Consider the following 24663-nt stretch of genomic DNA (forward strand, 5'->3'; position numbering starts at 1 on the left):
TTTTAGTTTGAAAACGCATTAGTGTAAACGGGCCTTAGTTGCTCAAGCGTAAAAGAAGACAAAAAGCCGTTTGCTTGCTCGTGCCCGTCAGAATCGGCAGGCTAGTGCAGAAGCTCCATTGAATATACTAGGATAAAATAAATGCTCATATTATAAAGACAAGGGGGGGAAATGTAATTTAATGCAGTGCTTCTTGTACAATCTGAGACCCACTTTATATCGGATATCACTCAGCTAGTGGAGATCACTGATTTTTAAAGAAAACAGACTTCAAACGTGCCGATTTTGCATTGGCATAAAACACCGTAAACGATTAATGCCTAGTTCAGACTGCGTGATTTTAGCCCCGATTTTGGCTCGCCGACAGGTTTTGAGAAATCGCCGACAAATGCCTGAAATCACAGGCAAATCGCTGCTCGTGCACGTGAGTGACAATCACACAGTATGAACGATCAAAGACTCGATCTGAGAGAATCGCCGATGAGTTGCCGATGCCTGTGAGATATTTGGCGTGCTGAATATCTGGAGCTGTCGGCGATTCAAATCATGCCGTGTGAATTGAGTTTTAACTGAAAATAACATCAGCGATCGCCTACAGCCAATGAGAGAGCAGCTTTCACTTGTGTGTGTGTGTGTGTATACCTGCTGCAGGTCAGCGGGAGGCTGGGGGAGAAGTTAAAAGCGCTCATTTTCGGTTTATTTGGACCCACGAAATGGAGGAAAAACTAGTGGAGGTTTGACAGGACTCAGGAGCAACCGTGTCTGTTTGACGTTTCATACAGAAAGAAATTAGTTTATTATCAACGTTGAGGAGAAATGGCTAATTCCCTTTAAACCCAGGTGAGCAAACATGTACATGTTCTACCCCATTAAAGGCTTCTTTCTCCTTATGTAGTTAATAATAAAAGATATACGACGTGTTTTTGGCTGTGAGACGTAGTTTGGACGAAGCTGTCGGCGATTCTCCCTATAGTAAAGTCATGCAATGTGAATGTCCCTGTCGCCGATCCATCTTGCAGTGTAAACAAAGCAGCGACGAAACGCTAGCCCAGATAGTCAAGCAGTGTAAAAACATCTGTGACACGACTACTTTGAAAATCATGCAGTCTGAACTCGGCATAACCCAGGTTACTGACAAATTTAAAATCCTATTAGCAGGCTTCAGCATATGCCCTATATTTTGATGTTCAATAATGACGTTGATTTCAGGTTGTTTTGGAAAGTGACTAAAATCAAACGTCGAACCAATAACGTCATATCTGCGTCAAATTTACTGACATTATTTGTCAGGTATGGCAAACAAAAGCCAGCTGTAATCCAAGCTGTAACATCATTAGTCGTTGATGTTTGTTTTTTCAGGTTGCGTCTGTCTGACGTAGGGTTGACGTCAACTCCATTTTCATTTCCAACCAAAATGCAACGTCCCCGCGATGTTTGGTACAACGTCAATCTGACATCATGTTGACGTCTTGTGCCTGCTGGGATCGTTCTAATCAGTAGTCAGGTAGTTGAAGAGTTACCTGACTTTTATATTAACGTTTGATCGCACTGTGTCTATTATATCACTTTTTTTTCTAAAATGAAGGTTAATGCATCTTATTTATCTTGTTTTAACAAATCCTTTCACATTTCCGGGTTTCTTTTAAAGATAATTATTCATATGATTTATTAAATTACTCATTACTCCTTAACTTGTATTTTATTAATGTTTACCTTTACTCCAAACAAACGTGATGTCAACACAGAGCAGTTATTATACAGATAATTATTCATATTATTTATTAAACTGACCATTAAATTGTAGTTTATCACTAGTGAAAATAAATGTTTATAGTATTGATCAAGTTCACTTAAACAGTGTATTTATAAAGTTATATAAAAAACCCTAAACCCTACCTAGTAATTACACACATTATTATTAATATTAAATTACAGATCGAAAAAAAATTTGATTGCCGTCTAACCCCTTCCCTAACCTTAAATCCAACCCCTCACAGTAATATAAAACAAATTAATTGTCACAAAAATTATGCTATATTGATGTTGGTATCCAGAACTGTATCCCATCTAGACTTTACCCTGAAGGATATACCACAATTCATTATTTTTTTGCATGCATATTCACTCAAATAAAAAAAAAAAACTGAATGATAACGTTAATAGGACTTTCAGAATTGGATATATTAATGTAAGACAGCAGCCAGAGAAGAGAGCAACGTCAAATGTACGCTTCCTCCCATATACGTTGCATTAGAAACAGCCCACACACGCTGTAATTCGTTGTTGTTGTTGTTTCATGAACACTTCGTGTCTTATTTACTTCGACTTCTCTCCGTGTAGTATATCTAGTGATAAAGAGACGTCATCGTCAAAGCGCCATACGTCACCTGCGTCCTCCACCGGGAGCGAGCGCGTTCCATAAATCTCCGGAATGTTATTTATGGCAGGCGCGCTCCCGCGGACTGCACCGTTATTATTCGACGAGCGCGACTGACACCGAAACTACAATGTCAAGCGCGCCGAGGAGGACCCGTCCTGATTCCTCATTTGAGTCCTCGAATAAATCGGATGACATTGGTGGAATTATTGCGAGGATGTGTCATCTGTCAGATGAGGTAAGTCGAGAGTGAGCGCTTTCAGAAGTTGAGATTGACGCGCTTTGTATTAGTCGCGCGCTCGTAATGAACTATTTGACGCGGTCGTCGCGCGCTTGCTTTAATTTATCTCACGCGAAACTCTTTAGTTTGTTGTTTTGTGTGTTTATAACTACTTTAAATGATTGACAGTACTCTTCATCTGCGTATGTTTCAGCGGAGGTGTTACGCAATAAAGTAAAGAAAATGAAAAATCACGCGCTTTGAACGCTATTTGAAAGTATGTGCGCCTCTATTACGTAATGCGCGCGCCGGGGCAGATGCGCGTGGGATTGAGCTGGAATCTGAAATGATCTTTTCCTGGTAATGTCAAAAGATGATTTTAAGAGAATGAGAACAGTAGATGAATGTCTCTTTATACGTGCATTTAATAATACGGTGAAAAGCGAGAGCAGGGCTGCGTGTCGACGCTTCAAACTGATGCTGCAAACACTTCAAACACTTGTCACGAACATCAGCGTGTCAGTGCATGCTTTGCTTTGCTTCAGGGTTTTACACTAGATGCCAAAAGTAAAACTGGCATCTAAAATATATTTATTTATATATTTTAATATATTAATAATTAGCTGCACATCACTGACAATAAATCTATTTATATTTATAAATGCCTATTATATTTAAATTTGCATCAACAACAAAAATTAATAAGTATTTTTTTCACTTTCAAAAGTTGAAAGATTACACTTCTGTTGTCATGAATAATTAGTTGCTATCCGCTATTTTAGTATTAATTTTATATTTGTTATTTGTTCTCGGCAGCAAGACTTTTGGGATACCATTTCAAGCCGCTACTCATTTGAAATGAGAAAATGCTCAGTAATGACCACCTTTAGGTCTCATCACACATTAAAAGTGAATTTCTTACAAAATCAGGGTGTACCAACAGTCTCTGGACCAATGACTGTAAAAAATATGGACGACGCGACAGCCCTTTTTCCCATTGAACGCCTTGAGGGCAAAACGCCTGCTTGACGGGCACAAACTGTCGCAAAAGACTGCTGAAATTGGAGCCTTGACATGCGCAGAAGGACTGTCTGATGGAGCCAGAGGAGGAGCCGCGAAAATGAGCAGAGTCGAGCTTCCAATCAAACGCTTTATGTAAAATCAACCACGCCCCCCGAACTTCTCAGCATGCGTTTGCTGTCATATCAACACAAATGGATGTAATAACGTTAACAAATATGAGGGTTTTATATATTCAATCGCGCCAGCTCCAGGCCGCAGCGCATAACCTACTCGCGGCGTCGCGGGCTGATTCCGGCTCGCATGCGGCAGCGCCTGCTCGCTTGGCCGCCGCATCTGGCTCGATTGATTTCGGACTGAAATCGGGCAGTGAGTCCAGGCGTCCGGAGTAGGTCCAGCAGAGGTAACATTAGTCAGTCTGAGCTCTAAGAGATAAGTCTCCGGCAGGCGAGAATCTAGCCGGAACTGTGTTTTGCTATCTGGGTGGCTAGGCGTGTATCAGCAAACTAATAAAGCCCGAAAAAAAGCCCTGAACTTAGCGAATAAACAGTGTTCCACCAGATCATGTATGTCAGAAACTATAGTTTACTGCTGAACTCATTTTTGTCATGGTGAAATAACACAGAAATCGAATAATAACACTTCAGTCTCCTGCCGAAGTTCAGACGCCGCGCTTTGAGAAACTGTCAATCACAGCTGTCAATCACGATGACACGCCCAGCATTAAATTACTGCTAAAAACAAACTGTTTACAAAAATGAAGATCTGCACCTATTTCAGCACAATAACCAGTGCCTTAATCGACCAGAACTATCTTTCGGGACATTTTATTGCAAGTGTAATATTTTTTTTTATTTGGGCTCAAGTCTCCTTCATTAACACGGAGGAGGCGGGCTTTATGACTTGTACTGCAGCCAGCCCCCAGGGGGCGATCTAACGGCCGAAACCTTCACTCAAACGTAGGCTTGCGGCACACTTGCTCTGGACATGCTGCATCACAGACATCGATATTTTACCAATTTCAGAAAAAAAAAAATCACTTTCTGGCCATCTGATATTTGGCGTGGATGTACAGTTGAAGTCAGAATTATTAGCCCGCCTGATTTATTCTCCCCCCTGTTTATTTTTCACCTAATTTCTGTTTAACGGAGAGCAGATTTTTTCAGCACATTTCTAATCATAATAGTTTTAATAACTCGTCTCTAATCACTGATTTATTTTATCTTTGCCATGATGACAGTAAATAATACTTGACTTGATCAGGGGTCACCAACCTTTTGGGGCGGACTGAAACAAAAATTCAGCCCTGGCACTGTAGCCACACTAGTCCAAATTACCACACCGAAACAGCCCCACCCACAGACACGCACATTCACTATTTAGTCTGCAGATGGTGAAATAATATGACATTCTTGCCAGATTTTCATTATGTATGGGTAACCTCGGATTGGGTCGGCCCATCTTGAAACCAGGCGGCAGTTGCCGATTGGGCCAAATGCTTAACATTTATTATTATTATTATTATTATCATCATAATATCACATCTAGCAAGCGATAAAAGCTGTCTGCACTTAAAAACAATACATATTTTTTTTAAAAACTGACCGGCCCACATTTAAAAATTGGTCCGGCCTTTCTGGCATTTGCCAGAATTGCCAGATGGCCAGTCCGCCCCTGCTGAGAGCTACTTCTTGGGTATCGTTTAATGTGAAGGGCTACCAGTTTGATACACACTTCCTAATAACAAATTTGCTCAATTTACTTTTAATGATATGCTATTAATAATGAATGATATTCATCTATGTGAAGACACTGATCATGTTAATGATTTCTCACAATAGTTGCCAACATTGATTGGAAACAGATAAATATCAATATGCAACACTTCATTTGTCTGAAATTGTTTTAAAAGTTTTTGAATATATAACTTAATTTCATTTTCAATTGTACACCAATGCAAGTGTGATTTAAAAAGAATAGCTGCAAAAAATATTAGATGCAGCTTACTGGTATGTGGTGCTATGGTAAGCTAATTTTATAACAGGCCCACGGGCAACTCATGAGATCCTCGCGGGCACCATGTTGGTGACCCCTGGACTAGATATTCTCCAAGACACTTCTATACAGCTTAAAGTGACATTTAAAGGCTTCACTAGGTTAATTAGGTTAACTAGGCTGTCACATAACCAGCAAACTGTTCCTGAAAGATCGCTGGCATACTACACATGTCATTCATGAACTACATATCCCAGCATGCCTTTGCACAAACCAGTCACTATTAATCACACACAGCTGAATATCGTCATCATCAATTGTTTGGACTGTTTATACACATTGCACACACCAGTCAAGGTGGAATCTTTGTTTGTCAGCACCTGTATGGTTTCAGTGAGTGTAGTGCTGTTTATAGTTTTTCTAGTTATGTTTTGATGACTAGTATTTCTAGTATTGTTTTTTAACTTTTTGTACTTTGATCATCGCTTTGTTTTTGCATGTTTCGATGCCCTTTATGATACCTGAGTTCTTGTTTTTTGACCTCATTTGTTTTTGCCTGCAGGAATAGTCTTTTTCATTAAAAATTGCATTTGGATCCAACCTCTTGTCTTCGCTCCCTTGACACCCGGTGACATAGGCAGGTTAGGGTATTTAGGCAAGTTATTGTATAATGTTGGTTTGTTCTGTAGCCTATCGGAAACAAATATACAGCCCTAAAGGGGCTAATAATATTGACTTTAAAATGCTGTTTAAAAAATAAAAAATTGCTTTTATTTTTCGCCAAAATAAAACAAATAAGACTTTCTCCAGAAGAAAAAAATATTATCAGACATACTGTGAACATTTCCTTGCTCTGTTAAACACCGTTTAGAAAATATTTAACAAAGAAGAAAAAAAACTGAAGGGGGCTAATAATTCTGACTTCAGCTGTATATTGGAATCATTTTTTGAAAGTATTCAAGCGCTTTGTAAAAGTTTATTAGTACCATTTGTTGATGCTCCCCGTACAGTTTGATAGAGAGCTTGAACCTGGAAGCTTCTTTAGGTGACATCAAACTAAACAAAGGGATAAGGCTCATTATTGACATGCGACAACCAATGATGTTCACCCTTGACATTGGAGAACCAATGAGGCTCATATTTGACATATGAAAACCAATGATGTTTACTTGTGGCATATGAGAACCAGTGAGGACCAATAAGACTCATTTTTGACATGTAAGAACCACTGAAGTTCATTCTTGATGTGAGATAATCTATGAGGACATTCATTCGATCAAACCCTTTGGCTTAGCCCAGGGGTCGGCAACCCAAAGTGTTGAAAGAGCCACATTGGACCAAAAAAAAAACAAAACAAATATGTCTGGAGCCGCAAAAAATGTAAAGCCTTATATAAGCTTTATAATGAAGGAAACACATGCTGTATGTATCTATAGTAGCTATATTAGCCTACTATAAAAATGATTAAGTTGGCTATAAATACATAATGAGCCTTCATGATTAAATAGCCACTGAAATCAGGTGGCTGGTGTTTATTTCGTTGTCATTTAAACACTTCAGCACAGTCTCTGGTCTTTCAGTGGTATTAATTTGATCATTTCTTCTTGCGGCTCATTAGAGTTCACATACCTGCATAAAAGCACATTGAATATCGGTCACATCACAGGCAATTGAGTATGCTGTCACTGAATTAATGTCCTTGGTTTGCTGATCGGTGATGTTACCTGCCATTTTAATAGCCCTTTCCTTCACTGTCTTAGCGGAGAGAGGTACATCTTTAATTTTTTGTATTATCTTGATTTTGTTTTTGAATTCTGCAAATAGGTGTTCTAATATGTTGATGAATGACTCCTTCATGTAGTCACCATCTGTGAACGGTTTTCCATGCTTTATTATCTCCAGGTTTGTGTACAACAGCCACATGCCTGGCATCCCGCCCTGCTCATAGAAACCTATGTCGCAGGTTGAAATTAACACAGAAATGTTGAAATTAAATATTAATTCTACACACTTTTACAGCATTTGAAAACGTTAAAAATGTTTGTCCTCCTATAGAAATCATATTAAAACAAAAATATATACTAACCTCCCCCATCTTTTTGAACATTGTTAAAAAAGCTCCAGGGAGCCACAAGGGCAGCGCTAAAGAGCCGCATGCGGCTCTAGAGCCGCGGGTTGCTGACCCCTGGCTTAGCCCCTTTATTTATCAGCGGAATGAACCGCCAACTGTTTTACACAGTGGATGCCTTTCCATCTGTAACCCAGCACTGGGAAACACCCATACACTCTCACCTTCACACACACACACACACACTACAGCCAATTTAGGTAATCAATTCCTCTGTATGTGTTTGGACTGTGAGGGAAACCCACGCCAACACGGGGAGAACATGCAAACTCCACATAGAAACACCAAGTGACCCATGCGGGACTCAAACCAGCAACCTTCTTGATTTCTGCTAACCACTGAGCCACCATGCCACCCGTCTATGATGACAAATAAGGGTAGTTTTTCAAGTGAGAGAACGAAATGACTCTGGTCGTATCTTGCACATTTGAGCTTCTCTGTGAACAAATGAGGCTTGGTGACCTTCTGTTTGTGTTTGCAGATCAATATTTATATAGAAATGAAATCTGCTCATCTTAACAAGTGAGTGATCATGTCTAAAGGATTATTTTTGGATCTCCTGATGAATGTTTAGAAGCGACAGACTTGATGGGGGACAAATATCTCTCATTTAATTACCATATTTTTATTTGTGTTGGGATGAACGATAAACAGAGGGCGAGTGATCGATGACAGAAGTATACTTTGCAGATGAACCAACCTTAAGCCTTCCCACAACTCTCAGGGAACAGTTTCTGCTGTAATTACTGAATGGGAATGTCAGCAGATGCATTTGTCTCTGTGCCTGGCTCTGCATATGTGTGTTTGAGTGTGTGTGTGTTTCTTTATTTCTGGCTGGGCCGTGTAGGTGGAGGTGTGAGTGAGTCAGGCAGAGATGGAGCTGATCAGAAGAAAAGACTCCGACTCAAACGGCCTGTTCTCCGACAACTCCGACAATGACTGTGAGGTAGGAGAGTGTGTGTGTGTGTGTGTCTGGTTTTGGTGATTTATGAGGACACTAATTTGTATATGACATGTGTATAACCAGGGCTGCACGATTCAGGCTAAAATAAGAACCACACGTTTTTTTTGTGCTTAAAATCAAAATCAGGATTTTCTCTCGATTCTGTAGATGTAAAATAAAGGTTATATGTTTAGGATATTATTATGGTTAATTCCCAAACATATTGTGACCAGATGACTTTTGTCAGTGTTAATGATTTAGCAGAGGGTAAATGAAGTGACTTACAATTAGGAGAACAATTATATTTTATTTCACAAGTTGTAGTATGCAAATTGTCTCCATCTTTATTGCAAACAAGGAGGAAAAAGTAAATAAACTAAATAAAAGAAAAGAAAAAAAACAAACCACTAATGGCCACCGGTTACCCAGAAAGTGAGGACAGATGAGGTACCCAAGCAGCAGTGTTTTCACCACACTCAGCTCACAGCAATCACACTGCAACCTAAAAAACACAAAAATCAACAGTGACCAAATCACCACACAATCCCAACCACCTTTTCTCCACCGCCATCCACAATGCAGGGAACCCAGTGGCCACTGATGGTAAAACAAATCCAAAACAGAACCTACAAAAGAAAGAAAAGTTTAACAAAAGAAGGAAAATACAAATTGTTGTCAACCTAGCAACATAATGAACAACCCAAATTCGCATACAAAAGTCAACAAAAAAAGATTCAATAACAAAAATATTATTGTAAGTCTAAAGTAAAAGGCAACCGTGCATCCCTAAAAAGGGGAAACACAGTTTATTACAACACAGAAACTCAGAATATAAAAATCACAAACAGAATAAAACATCCTATAAATAAAACAAGCATTAAGATAGATAAAAAAACCCTTCTTTGTTTTAAACAATACCTCTAAGATCCTTAATTTCCCATGCTGACACTCAGGCAACAATCAGCAGACAATGATCCCGTAATAGCACTAGAAATAAAAAGGATAATATCATTAAAACACAATACTAAAAACGGTTTATTAAAATTATAAAACGACTACCTCTTTAAATAAGTTCGCAATGAAGATCTGGCAGCATTAAATGTTGTTTGCTCATCAGCTACCCCTCACGTGAAGTGTTGACTCTATAAATGTCAGTTTATGCATGCGTTAAAAAAGGAAACTCCGCGAGAAAAAGAGAGAGAGACCGCACATCACACAAATAAACTTACTACCTACCGGCCTTTACGTGCCGCGACCAGAATGCAACAACGACAGCAAAATGGCAAACAAACTTTGACTCACTTATATAGCGCTGAGCAATCTACAACCTGTTGTTCATTTACGCCGCAATCAGGAAATAAAGTGTCCGCACATAAACAACACTTCCTTGCATGGCGCTAAGCCTGCTGGGACTTGTAGTGCCCAGACATAGTCTCATTACAATATGGCAACAACACTAACACCCCATTCACACAGATACTTTTACTCTACTTGCGCTACATTTTTAAGCAAGTGATGGTACTTTTACTGGAGTATGATTTTTCAGTACTCTTTCCACCGCTGTAAATTACATTAGGCCTATGGAGAGTCCTCATAAACCACCAAATCCATTGTGTGTGTGTGTGGCAGATCAAGTGTCATTACTGCAAACACACATGACGTGTTCATCTCTGTAGGACATGGGGGCTTGTGGACCGAATATCGGAGTGTGTTTGTGTGAAAATACCATCTTCTATGATCAACATTCACCAGAGGTATGTGACTTAACAAGAGGGATGCGTTAGCTTCTTATCTATCACTGCCAAACTGACTATACTACTTTACAATGTGTTGTCTATGTCCAAATATTGTCAAAAGTATGAAGAAATAGGGTTCGTATTGCTTAAAACCTGGGGGTCGTTCACATAGAGTGTGCATTCTCTCTAATGCACTATTTTTATATTGGTTTTCTATGTAAATGCAAATGTCGGACATGTTTTTCCTCTACGCTTGCACCTTTTGAAGCGTTTTTTTAGACGCCGTTGGAAAGATCTTCAACTTTCATAAGCAGTGCAGCTCATCTTTGTCAGCTCAAAAAGCAGTGTACCAATCAGAGGAGCTCAAAGGCGGGGCAACCATTGCAAGCTTCTGTGTATAGTATAAAGTTGGCATGACAACCATTTTTTAAAAACATAATGGCGACTACAGCCAATTTAGTTTATTCAATTTACTTATAGCGCATGTGTTTGGACTGTGGGGGAAACCGGAGCACATGGAGGAAATCTGGCCAAGCTGGAATTTGAAGCAGTGACCTTCTTGCTGTGAGTGAGATGACAGGGCTAACCACTGAGCCACCGTGTCACCCTAATGTGCTCATCGTAATATATTCTTTATCTATTTCTAATAGGTTCGTTATTGTCATTATTACAACCCCGGCTCATTGTGGAATCGCCGACGTAACACTGCGAGCTAAGCAGACAAACTAGTTGCAGCGGGAAAGCCCTCCACACGGAGGCGAGTTGTCAGCCGGCGAGCGCGAAGAGGAAGAGCGGCGTCACACCGCCCCGCAGCGTTCGCTCGAAAAAAAACTAAATCTAAAACTCTAAAAAACTAAAACTAAGCCAATCGTGGTCTCCAGAAATCGTGGTCTCCGCGGGGCTACGTTTCCAGAATGTAATATCACATCACATAGACCTCAGCAGGTTTTTCGCTTGGGTAGTTGTGAAAGCGAAAATCATGGAAAACGATATTACGAAATTCTGGTGTGACTAAAAGTCGACCAGATAAGCGTACTGAGACCTGCTAGAAGAGCTGGTGTCAATATGCTTTCAAGCAAACCGGCTTCTGTTAATTTTTGGTGTGAACGGACCCAAATGCAAAACCAGTAATTAGCTTTTTTTTAATTAAACCAGCTGCGGCAGTGAGACGTGTGACGAGCATTCTGGGGGAGAAAACTTTTTTCTTGTCATTTTACAGCGATTATGGCTTTAAATATGTAGTGGTGAGGAGGTCCATACTGCCTGCTGACTTTTCCTCTGCTCTTTGTTTACATTTACATTTACATTTAGTCATTTAGCAGACGCTTTTATCCAAAGCGACTTACAAATGAGGACAAGGAAGCAATTTACACAACCAAGAGCAACAATGAATAAGTGCTATAAGCAAGTTTCAGGTCTGTAAAGTCTAAGAAGGGAAGTATTTGTAGTATTAGTATTTTATTTTATTTATTTATTTTTTATTTTAATTTTTTTTATTTATTTTTTTTATTTTATTTATTTATTTATTTTTTGTACAGTTAGTGTGATATTCAGAGAGGCAATTACAGATTATGAAGTGTAGTGGAGACTACATATGTGGAGACATCCCATGCGTTGCGGATGTCTGAAATCTCCAAATAACCTTAAATAATGCACTACAGAATGTTACGTTTCCACACACATGCACAAACTGCATGTTTTCTATCATTGCTGCAGTAGCTAAGTTTGTGGCGCCACCTACTGGACGCTCATAGCTTGTGAGTCAGGACCATACCTGTCAACCCTCCCGTTTTTCTCGGGATTCTCCCGTATTTTACTGTTCTATCCCGCTGTCATCCCGTAAAGGTATTTTCTTGTATTTCTCCTGTATTTTCAGTCTTTCTCTGAAGGTTGGCAAATAGACATTAAAGAGTCAAGCCTCCCTATACTCAACCCATACCGCCGAACCACCAGGGGCCGCCCCTCGCTCTTAAATATGAGTCTGTTCTGTGCTTTCGCTTTGGTAAGGCATGAAAACACTTTGAAATAAGCATTAAAATGGCGGGATTCCCTTCCTTTTCATTACAGGTGTGTCTCCCCTTCATATGCAATCCTCAAAACAGTCTATAGCGGTGCGTGACTGTCAGCTGACGCGCTCCATAGTGATAAATAGACGCTGTTTCCCAAATGGATTCTGTACATGAGATTTGAAGCGGAGCAAAAGTCTGGGTGTTGGGTGTGTGTTTAAACAGATATCCACATAACTAATAATACCATCTAAAGATGTCGATCTCAGTGGGTGTTTTTTTTTTCAAACACAACTAATTTCATCCTAAATAAGCATAAAAAGTTAGGAAAGCAGTCAAATGCTTTCATTATAATGTTAGATGTGTGCATTTTTATACGGGTAGGGTCAGGGGAATCCCTCATTATGGTGGGCACATCCCTTATTTTCACATCCCAATGTTGACAGGTATGGTCAGGGCTGCAGAAATTTCTCACATTTTTTTCCCTGTAATATAAAATAAACAGAGCCTTGGTGAGAAGAGAAAAAAACCTATTGACTGCAAATGCATACATTTTAAACAAATAAAAATATAAATTACATTTAAATATACATTTAAACGCCCAAACCATAATAAAATACAGTGTTTTAAATAATAAATAAAACATTATATGAAAAAAACAACAACATTTTGGTCTCTTTAAGTACCACCAGTTGCTTCTTTATTTAACATTTATGGATTTTTTTTAGTTTTTATTAATTAATTTAGCCCTTTCCTTCCTAAGAACTACACAACAAACAGTTGACGGCAAGCATTACTAACATTATTTACCCTCCGGTGAACAATTTATCCTTTGTCAAATATTTCTCAAGTGATATTTAATGGAGCAAGGAAATGTTCACAGTATGTCTGATAATATTTTTTCTTCTAAAGAAAGGCCTATTTGTTTGATTTTGGCTAGAATAAAAGCAGTTTACAATAAAAAAAAAAAAGTGTAAGGTCAATATTATTAAGTTTTGTATTGTCTCCAGAATAAACCACTGTTATACAGTCACTTGCCTAATTACCCTAACTTTAACCTAATTAAGCCTTTAAATGTGACTTTAAGCTGAATACTAGTGAAGAATATCTAGTCTAATATTATTTACCGTCATCATGACAAAGATAAAATAAATCTGTTATTAGAGATGAGTTATTAAAACTATTATGATTAGAAATGTGCTGAGAAAATATTGTTTTCGTTAAACAGAAAATACAGAGGAGAAATATAAACAGGAGGGCTAATACTTCTGACTTCAGCTGTAAATGAAAGTAAAGTGAGTGCTACAGTGTAAGTCCTGACCTGATCATGTCCCTGTCTCTCCTCAGGACAGCAGTGTAAAGTGTGTCCAGTGTGGTAAAAACCGGCCGCTGATCACCAGATACTCAGAGGGATACGGCACAGAGGTGAGCAAACACACACGCGCACGCACACGCGCACACACACACACAAACACACACTGACTGAGTCCTATGTAGAGGAGAGTTTACTCATCTGACTGCTGTTTCAGGAGGAGTGTGTGCAGACGCATCTTCAGGGAGACAGTGATGCAGACGCAGACATAGAGGACACCGACAGCAGGTCTGACACACACACACACACACACACACACACACACACACACACACACACACACAGAGACAGAGAGAGAGAGTGAGTGAGTGAGACACACACTGGCAGACAGACAGTAACAAACACTCACTTGCTCACTCACTTACTCACACACACACATTGTACACACACTCGCATACACCCCACACTAAGATACAGATGCTTGCGAACATACACACACTAATACACACTTGAGGACACAAGCTCAATGACACATACTCACGGACGTGCACGCACACATGCACGCATGCACGCACTCACACACATACAAACTTGCATATATAAACACACTCAAAGTAACACACACACACACATCTCACTGTAACACTCTCACTCACAGTAACACACTCTTTTATACACAGTAACACACATACAGACACACACACTGACAGACACTAACCAACTCTAATACAGACTTGCAGACACACACTCGCATACATGTGAACACACACACACTCTTGCATATAAAAACAAACACTCATAAAAACTCTCACAATCCCTCACACACACACGCACACACACAGTAATACACTATTATTCACAGTAACACACATACGGACACTCACACACTGACAGACACTAACAGACACACTAATACACACTTGCAGACAAACACTCGCTGACACACACTCGCATACATGTGAACACAAACACACACACACACACACACACACACACACACACACATTGCATAAATAAACAGACACTCATAATAGCTCTCTCACACACACACACACACACACACACACTTGCATAAATAAACAGACACTAATAAAAACTCTCACAATCACACACACACACACACACACACATTTGCATAAATAAACAGACACTCATAATACCTCTCACAATCACACGCACACACACACACACACACTGTAATACACTATTACTCAAAGTAACACTCTTTTACACATAGTAACACACATACATACACTATCACACACACGCACACACACACACACACACTGTAATACACTATTACTCAAAGTAACACTCTTTTACACATAGTAACACACATACATACACTATCACACACACGCGCACACACACACACACACACACACTGTAATACACTATTACTCAAAGTAACACTCTTTTACACATAGTAACACACATACATACACTATCACACACACGCACACACACACACACACACACACTGTAATACACTATTACTCAAAGTAACACTCTTTTACACATAGTAACACACATACATACACTATCACACACACGCACACACAAACACACACACACTGTAATACACTATTACTCAAAGTAACACTCTTTTACACATAGTAACACACATACATACACACACACACACACACACACACAATTACTGTAACACACTCAGACTCAGTAACACAAATACACACACATGCACACACTGTAACACTCATTTACACACAGTAACACATACAGACACACACACTGACAGACAATAACAAACACACTCACTAATACACACTTGCAGACACACACTCGCATACATGTGAACACAAACTCTCTCACACACACACACTTGCATATATAAACAGACACTCATAATAACTCTCACAATCTCACACACACATACGCACACACTTACTGTAACACACTCAGATTCAGTAACACACACATACACACACACACACACACTGTAACACACCATCACTCACAGTAACATACACTCTTTTAAGCAAAGTTACACATACATACTCACAAACAGACACACACACACACACATGCGTTGGGTTAAGATGTTTTACGGGGACTCTCCACAGACATAATGATGTTTCTACTGTACAGACTGTATATTCTCTCCTCCTTTTCCTCATGGAAGACCCAAAACTGTCCCCACGAGGTCAAGATTTACTGATATTGTTATTTTTGTGGGGACATTTGGTGATATACCAAAGCTACAAAGTGTACACACACAAACGCACACCCTTGCACAATCACTGCATTCACAACTCTTTCTCTGTGCTGTGATTGGATCAGACTCCAGATTGCGGGTTCCCTCCAGCGAATCAGCTCCAGGAAGAGAAAGCGCCAGCGAATCACACGGCAGGACACTACTGAGAGTGAAGATGATGGTGGGCGGAGCCACAGGACACATCGCTGGAGTTTACGGCTCAGTCCTCACCGCACACACAACAGAACAATACTGGAGGTGTGTGATGACTGGAGGATGACACTGAAATATTAATGATAACAAACATTAAGACATTTATAATGCAACATTCCAAAATCTGCTGGATCATGGAAACATGGCTGATGATGACAGAACACTTATGTCTGTCTCTAACCTGTAGCGGGTGTGTGTTTGCCTGAGTGTTTTTGCTTGTTCTTCTGTGTTTTCAGGAGAGTGTTTCTCAGGTGCGGCCGCTGGTGATCTGTCGCTGCGCAGCTCGAGACACTCAAAGCCTCACAGACGTCACACCGACCAACAGGAAGTGGTCGTTGATGGCGTTTCCTGTTCCACCGTCTGTCACTTTGTCCTGCTTCCTGCTCTTCATCCCTCTGTCTGTATCCATCACCATCATCATCATCTTACTCATGTCTTTCCTCCTGCCGCTCACTGACACCTGAACACAGCACTCTCAGGTCATCAGGCCATTCCCTGCACGTCTGTCCACACCTAAAAGAAAAAATACTATACTAAATTACTATAGTAATTTATAGTAAATATTATAGTTTCTGATCCATACTATAGTAAAGTACCTGAATTTATCTGTTGTGGTGATTTCATAGTTGCTATGTTAACACAACAACTTTAGTAATTAATCCGTTGTGGCAATTCTATAGTTGCTATGGTAACGACGACTACACTAACTGATCTGTTAGGGCAATTCTATGGTTGCTATGGTAACAGAACAGCTAACTGATCTGTTATGGTAATTTCACAGTTGCTATGGTAATAGAACAATTATAGGAACTTATCTATTGTGGCGATTCTATAGTTGCTATAGTAACAGAACGACAACACTAACTGATCTGTTGTGATAATTCTATAGTTGCTATAGTAACAGAACGAATACACTAACTGATCTGTTGTGGTGATTCTAAAGTTGCTATGGTAACACAGCAACTATAGTATTTAATCAGTTTTGGTGATTCTATAGTTGCTATGGTAACACAACAACTAAAGTAATTGATCTGTTGTGGTGATTCTATAGTTGCTATGGTAACACAACAACTATAATAACTGATCTCTTGTGGTGATAGTATAGTTGCTATGGTAACACAACAACTATAGTAATTAATTTGTTGCGGTGATTCTATAGTTGCTATGGTAGCAAAACAACTATAATAACTGATCTGTTGTGGTGATTGTGTAGTTGCTATGGTAATACAAACAACTATAATAACTGATCTCTTATGGTGATAGTATAGTTGCTATGGTAACACAACAATTATAGTAATTAATTTGTTGTGGTGATTCTATAGTTGCTATGGTAACACAACAACTATAATAACTGATCTCTTGTGGTGATAGTATAGTTGCTATGGTAACACAACAACTTTAGTAATTAATTTGTTGTGGGGATTCTATAGTTGCTATGGTAGCAAAACAACTATAATAACTGATCTGTTGTGGTGATTGTATAGTTGCTATGGTAATACAAACAACTATAATAACTGATCTCTTGTGGTGATAGTATAGTTGCTATGGTAACACAACAACTATAATAACTGATCTGTTGTGGTGATTGTATAGTTGCTTTTGTAACAGAACGACTACACTAACTGCTCTACCTTGGTGAATCTATAGTTGCTATGGTAACAGAACAACTATAGTAATTAATCCATTGTGGCGATTCTGTAGTTGCTATGGTAACATAATAGCTATAGTAACTGATCTATTTTGGCAATTCTATAGTTGCTATGGTAACAACTACTGTAGTAACTAATCCGTTGTGTTGATTTTATAGTTGCTATGGTAACACCACAGCTATAGGAACTGATCTGTTGTGGCGATTCTACAGTTGCTATGGTAACAGAACAAATGTAGTAGCTGATCTGTTGTGGTGATTCTATATTTGCTATGGTAACAAAACGACTACACCAACTGATTTGTTGTGGTGATTCTATAGTTGCTCTATAGTTGCTATGGTAGCATAACTACAACAGTAATAGGTCTGTTGTGGCGATTCTACAGTTGCTATGGCTACACTACAACTATATTAATATATACAATGATGCATACTATATTTTTCACAGCCAAAGAGTATATCAAACTACAGTACACCACAGTTTACTGTAGTAAATACTAAATTATACTACAATATCTATCACAGTTTAACAGATTACTATAGTTAATACTGCAGTATGCTGGAGCATTCATTTTCAAACGTTGTAAATATTATAACATATGCAGTATAATAAACTTTACTATAGTATGGTTCATAACACTCTAGTATCTATAACTTACTATAGTATTGTTTTTTAATGTGGGCATGTACAGTAAATTAAAGCAACCCTTTATACAGCACTAATCACTTTTGCCATAAAATAAAACAAATGCTTTAATACTCATAATTTTGTTAATTCATCATAATAAATGACTAATTAATACTAATTAAGATTGAAACATAATTATGAGATATTGCCATAAATATGAGATATAGATATATAATATTGATACGTAACTAAAAGATTATGAGATATTAAGTCAAAATTATGAGACAAAATTATGAAAAAGTCCAAACTGTCGACACTAAATCATAATTATGAGTTAAAATGTTAAATTATATGAGATAAAATGTCATAATAATGATGTAAATGGAAGATTATGACACAATCAAAGTTATGACACGAGTTAAAAATGCAAAGTCACAATTATGAGACCAGAAGTCTAAAAGCTTAAATACGTATTAAATTGTAATTATGAGATAAAAGTTTGAGAGTCTTAATTGAGAGATTAAAAACCTAGATTTGGTGTACTACATCAAAATGAAGGTTAAATAAGTATAATGATGAAACAAAAGCCATAATTATTGATTTTAAAATCAAAAGCAAAAACTATTTATTATTAAATGTATTAGTAAAATGATGTACATCAGGTGATGACAAAGTCAAAATGAGAAAAAACATGCATTTCAAAGAAAACTAATGTGGAATTGAGCTTAAAGGGCACCTATTATGCAAAATCACTTTTATAAGGGGTTTAAACACAGTTGTGTGTCAGCAGTGTGTAAATATATCCAGCATCTAATGGTCAAAATAAATTAATCGTATTTTTTATAATCAGAGTTGATAAAATTCAATTCAATTCAATTCAATTCAATTCAATTCAATTCAATTCAATTCAATTCAGCTTTATTTGTACAGCGCTTTTACAATGTAGATTGTGTCAAAGCAGCTTCACATAAATGGTCATAGTAACTGGAACAGTGTGGTTCAGGTTTTAGTGTTTAAGTTCAGTTCAGTTCAGTTTAGCTCTGTTCAGTGTGATCCAATCACTACTGAGAGTTCAAACACCGAAGAGCAAATCCATCGATGCGCAGCTCCACCAATCCCGAACCACGCGAGGCAGTGGCGACAGCGGAGAGGGAAAAAAAACTTCACCTGATGGGAGTGAAGAAAAAAAACCTTGAGAGAACCAGACTCAGTTGGGCACGACCATTTTAATTTCTCCGCTGGCCAAAAGTCTTGTGCAGAAATTCATTCGCCGTGGTTTATGCTGGAAGATGGCCTCAATGAAGACTCGTCTGTCCCTGGAGCGTCGCTGGAATCAGACTCATGTTCTCCACTCCCCATGACCATCAGCGCAGCAGCAGCTCAGGATATGGCCTGGTCCCGAATATGGAATCCTTGGGATCATCACGTCGCTGGTCTTGGATCCAATCAGTGACTCCGCCTAATCTGAGGACCTCGGGATGAGTATCCCCAGGTGAAAATAGAGAATAAAGAGAATAATTAGCGTAGCTGCTGTTCATAGTGTATATAAGCAAGATGTAGAAGCCAGTGTGGAACCCGCTAGGTGATGCACTGAGTGTATGCTTTACTAAACAGATAGGTCTTTAATCTAGTTTTGAACTGGGAGAGTGTGTCTGAGCCTCGGACATTACCAGGAAGGCTATTCCAGAGTGTAGGAGCCATGAAAGAGAAGGCTCGACCTCCTTTACTTGATTTTGCTATTCTAGGTACTACCAGAAGCCCTGAATTTTGAGATCTTAAGGAGCGAGTTGGTTCGTAGCGAGACAGAAGGTTGGTTAGATAAACAGGAGCTAGATTATTTAGAGCTTTATAGGTGAGAAGTAATATTTTAAATTCAATACGAAATTTAACAGGCAGCCAGTGTAAGGAGGATAAAATTGGGGTTATATGATCATATTTTCTGGACCTGGTCAGAACTCTGGCAGCTGCATTTTGTACTAATTGAAGTTTGTTAATAGAGGATGCTGGGCAGCCAGCAAATAGAGCATTACAGTAATCCAGTCTCGAAGTCATAAAAGCATGGACTAGCTTTTCTGCATCAGAGATGGATAGCATACTTCGTAATTTAGCGATATTTCTCAGATGAAAGAAGGCAGTTTTTGTGACATGGGATATATGGTTTTTAAAAGTTAGATTGCTGTCTAATATGACACCCAAATCTTTTATAGTAGAGCTAAAGCTAACTTTGTATCCCTCTAATTGTAAATTGAGTTGCGAGATCTGCTGTGTGCAAGATTTAGGCCCAATAAGTAATAATTCTGTTTTGTCTGAGTTTAAGAGAAGAAAATTGTTGGTCATCCAGTCTTTGATATCTTTGATACACTCAGTTAGTTTAGAAAGTTCAGACGTCTCGTCAGGTTTAGTGGAAATATATAATTGAGTATCATCTGCATAGCAGTGAAAGCTGATCCCATGTCTTCTAATAATGTCTCCCATAGGTAGCATATAAATTGTAAACAGTAAAGGGCCTAAAACTGATCCTTGAGGCACCCCATACTTTACTGGGCAGATTTGTGAAGGCTGTCCATTAAGATTTACAAACTGGTAGCGGTCAGTTAAGTATGACTTAAACCATTGTAGAGCCTGTCCCTGGACACCTGTAGACTTTAAACGATTTATGAGGATATTGTGGTCAATGGTATCAAATGCCGCACTAAGATCGAGTAAAACTAATAGCGAGACGCACCCTCGGTCAGCAGCTAAGAGTAAATCGTTGGTTATTTTCACTAAGGCGGTTTCTGTACTGTGGTGAGCCCTGAAACCTGACTGAAACACTTCAAAAATATTGTTCGTCTGCAGATAAGAGCATAATTGAGCGGAAACAACTTTTTCTAGTATTTTAGACATAAATGGAAGATTAGAAATAGGCCTATAGTTAGCTAAGTTGTTGGTGTCTAGTTGCGGTTTCTTAATAATAGGCTTAATAACAGCTAGCTTGTAAGAGTTTGGAACATGGCCTATAGATAAAGAAGAGTTGATAATGTTAAGAAGAGGTTCTCCTATAGCAGGTAGCAGCTCTTTCAGTAATTTTGTTGGAATTGAGTCCAGCATACACGTAGCTGGTTTAGAGCTATTTATAATTTTTACTAACTCTTCATGTTCTATGATTTTGAAGCAGTGTAGGTTATTATTATGATTTAATGAAATATTTACAGGATTTGGAGTATAAGCCGGTGCAGAAAGTTTGGCATCTCCTATTTTCTGTCTAAAGCCTTCTATTTTATTACTGAAAAAATTCATGAAGTCATCACTACTAATTTGCGGTGGAGTAGTTTGTTCCAAGGATGACCGATTATTTGCTAATTTAGAGATGGTGTTAAATAAAAATCTAGGATTGTTATGATTATTTTCTATCAGTTTGCGCAGGTGCTCGGTCCTGGCAGATTTTAGAGCCCTCCTATAGCTGGACATACTGTCTTTGTACGCAATTCTAAAGACCTCTAAATTAGTTTTTTTCCATTTACGTTCCAGGGCGCGGGTTGCTGTTTTGAGCGCACGAGTATGACTATTATACCATGGTATAGTTTTAATCTCTCTAGCCTTTTTTAATTTGATGGGTGCCACAGTATTTAGTGTGCTAGTAAAGATGGCATCCATACTGCTGGTTACTACATCAAGATCATTTGAGTTTGCGGGTGCATTACGAAATAGAGAAAGATCAGGTAAGTTATTGATAAATTCATCTTTAGTTGACGGAACAATAGTTCTACTAGGGCGGAGTATTGGAGCGGGTTTGCTGATTTCAGGTAAACACAGCTTATATAGTAAGAGGTAGTGATCAGTAATATCATCACTTTGTGGTATAATGTCTACGTCAATAACCTCGATTCCATAAGACAGAATTAGATCTAATGTATGCTTTAAGCGATGGGTTGGACCCACAACGTTTTGCTTTATCCCAAGTGAGTGTATTAAATCCATAAACGCGAGCCCTAATGTATCATTAGCGTCATCTATGTGGATGTTAAAGTCACCTACAATTAGCATTTTATCAGTTTTGACTAGTAAGTCAGAAATAAAATCAGAAAATTCTTTTAGAAATTTGACATAGGGTCCTGGGGGTCTATATATGGTGATTAAAGCGAGAGATAACATAGGTTTTTGTATAGTATCTGGAAGCTGAACATTAAGCGATAATACTTCAAAGGAGCTAAACATAAGTCCGTTTCTCTGTTTAATATTAAGGAAATCACTAAAGATTGATGCAACTCCACCACCACGACCAGTTTGACGAGCCTCATGTTTATATAAGAATCCTGGAGGAGTTGCTTCATTTAAGCTAATATAGTCATTTTGTTTCAGCCAGGTTTCAGTGAGACAGAGTGCATTAAGATTGTTTTCTGTTATTATTTCATTAATGATAAGTGCTTTAGGTGCAAGTGACCTGATGTTTAGGAGACCAAGTTTTACGAAATTTGTATTTTCACTTTCTACTGGTTTTTCTGGTTTGATTCTTACTAGATTTTTCCTGGAGCACACAGTACGTTTATTTCTTAATCTAATAATACGAGGAACAGACACAGTCTCTATAGGATTCGCCAGATATGCGTTACTGATGTTTAAGTGGGGTGAACAAGAGTCTAGGTGGCTATAGTGTGAATTTTGTGAATTTTTACCTGCTAGTCAGATGGTGCGAAGTAGTCTGGAGATGTTGTCCGACAGGAGTTCAGCTCCGGCTCGACTGGGGTGCAGGCCGTCAGGACGGAAGAGCCTAGGACGCTCCCAGAAAAGATTCCAGTTATTAGCAAAGAGCAATTTCTGTTCTTTACACCATGTTATTAGCCATTCATTCAAAGCTAAAAGTCTACTGAACCTTTCATTTCCTCGGCGGTAGGTAGGAAGCGGCCCAGAAACGATGATCTGCGTGGCGGGCGAGGTGCGTCGAACCGTCTCGATCAGGCTCCTGAAGTCCTTCTTCAGGATCTCCGACTGCCGGAGCCCGGTGTCGTTTGTCCCCACGTGGAGGACAACGGCACCAGGGCTCTCGGCAGCGCCCAGGATGGTTGGAATCTGTGTAGAAATATTTTTCACACGGGCACCAGGAAAGCAGAAAGTACGTACTTTATTACCTTTTGAGGAGGCGGCACGGACGTGACGAACGATCGAGTCACCGATGATGGCCACATCGGGACCCGACTCGCGGAGAGGGGAGAAGCGGTTCTCCGTGGAGATCTCGAACACAGGCGGAGACGTTCTGCCCCGGGATCTGGGAAGCACCTTGCGCGGCTGCACCCAGGCGCCGTGGTAGCCGGGTGTCGGCGTGAACGACGCCTGGCTGAGCCGCGCCCCGGGTGCGCTGGGCCTGGACAGAGAAGGACGCGGGGTTGAGGTAGAGGGAATGATGTGGTTGTAATTTCCACGTACCTTAGGTGATGAGACGGCCTTAGCATTAGGTACGGCGAGGAGCCGTTCCCGTAGCCGCGACCGTCTTACCACCAGCGCATGGATCTGGGACTCCACTTCTTCCAGCTCCAGCTCCAACGCCTCCATCGATGCTTCTCCTGCACACAAGGACAGAGACGGAAGCGACATTTTACGGGGTAAAGAGCAAAGCCAGTAAGTCAAAAGTGTATGGTCAAAGAGGTCGGTAGCTTTAGCTGACCAGCGGCGCTAGCAGGCTAAAGCTACAAACAAAAGGCGGATGCTCGAGGGACAGATCGTTTTTAAAGCAGCTTTGTTTGTATAAATGTATTAAGGGTTTGGTCACCCTAAGTAGGAGAGACAAATACTTAGCGAATGAGGAAGAATTTAATGATTAAGATTTAAATTGCGAGTAAATAGCAAGTCCAAACTTCAAGCACACAGTGTGTGACCGAACGGAGACAGTGACGCCAGTGACGTCACTGTACAACACTGTGATATAGTGTACAACCAAGCACAAGTGAAAAAGCAGTCTGCAGAAACCCTTAGATTGATATTCTCCCTTTGTATGATGTCATCAGAAGGGGAAAGCTCCGCCCACTAGTGCACATCGCTCCCTCATTAGCATAAACAGCCTGCAGTGAGAAGCGGCTGTTTTGAATCTGCCACTATGCTGACACACATATGTCTGTAGCCCCGCCCTCTTTTGAAAATAGCACATTCATCTCATTTGAATTTAAAGCGACAGTCACCAAAACGCCACAATTAATAATAAAGCCTAATATGGTCAGTTTCAAAGAGTTACAAAACATTATTAGTGTG

At 39.4% G+C, this 24663-nt stretch overlaps 2 protein-coding genes and 2 long non-coding RNA genes across 5 annotated transcripts in view; 1 reads left to right on the forward strand and 3 right to left on the reverse strand.

The window, feature by feature from the left end:
* The window catches only part of LOC147842925 (uncharacterized), a 959952-nt gene that overhangs the window by 615941 nt on the left and 319348 nt on the right, over positions 1-24663 (reverse strand). The gene's annotated exons all lie outside the window — the stretch shown is intronic.
* On the forward strand, positions 2437-19734 carry si:ch211-63p21.1. Of its 2 annotated transcripts, XM_087260521.2 has the most exons (8): positions 2437-3506; positions 4581-6905; positions 7807-8686; positions 10360-10437; positions 13773-13850; positions 13955-14025; positions 16039-16210; positions 16402-19734. In XM_087260521.2, exons 3-8 carry the CDS (start codon positions 8615-8617, stop codon positions 16627-16629), a joined length of 699 nt encoding a protein of 232 aa, XP_087116647.1. In that variant the 5' UTR covers positions 2437-3506; positions 4581-6905; positions 7807-8614; the 3' UTR covers positions 16630-19734. The 2 variants fall into 2 exon arrangements, with proteins under 2 accessions (XP_087116647.1, XP_087116646.1); XM_087260520.1 differs by lacking the exon at positions 4581-6905 and having other exon boundaries at positions 2437-2615; positions 8588-8686.
* Positions 8971-10061, reverse strand: LOC147842934 (uncharacterized). Its single transcript, XR_015495312.1, has 4 exons — positions 9920-10061; positions 9743-9825; positions 9602-9670; positions 8971-9309 (listed from the first exon to the last, which is right to left on the reverse strand). It is a non-coding gene; the product is annotated as an uncharacterized LOC147842934 (long non-coding RNA).
* LOC147842935 (uncharacterized) lies at positions 19338-24322 on the reverse strand. The gene is made up of 2 exons (XM_087260516.1): positions 23294-24322; positions 19338-23191 (listed from the first exon to the last, which is right to left on the reverse strand). Exons 1-2 carry the CDS (start codon positions 24010-24012, stop codon positions 23104-23106), a joined length of 807 nt encoding a protein of 268 aa, XP_087116642.1. The 5' UTR covers positions 24013-24322; the 3' UTR covers positions 19338-23103.

This window comes from Danio rerio, chromosome 7 (genome assembly GCF_052040795.2).
Source record: "Danio rerio strain M-AB ecotype USA chromosome 7, GRCz13ab, whole genome shotgun sequence".
NCBI lineage: Eukaryota > Metazoa > Chordata > Actinopteri > Cypriniformes > Danionidae > Danio > Danio rerio.

Excerpts from the sequence above, each read along its gene's own strand:
- si:ch211-63p21.1 (XM_087260521.2), top strand. The coding sequence starts at position 8,615 with ATGGAGCTGATCAGAAGAAAAGACTCCGACTCAAACGGCCTGTTCTCC. Across the intron at positions 8,687-10,359 it reads ACTCCGACAATGACTGTGAG|GACATGGGGGCTTGTGGACC; the intron begins GTAGGAGAGTGT and ends TCATCTCTGTAG. Across the intron at positions 16,211-16,401 it reads ACAACAGAACAATACTGGAG|GAGAGTGTTTCTCAGGTGCG; the intron begins GTGTGTGATGAC and ends CTGTGTTTTCAG.
- LOC147842935 (XM_087260516.1), bottom strand. The coding sequence starts at position 24,012 with ATGTCGCTTCCGTCTCTGTCCTTGTGTGCAGGAGAAGCATCGATGGAG. Across the intron at positions 23,192-23,293 it reads TACCGCCGAGGAAATGAAAG|GCTCTTCCGTCCTGACGGCC; the intron begins GTTCAGTAGACT and ends GGAGCGTCCTAG.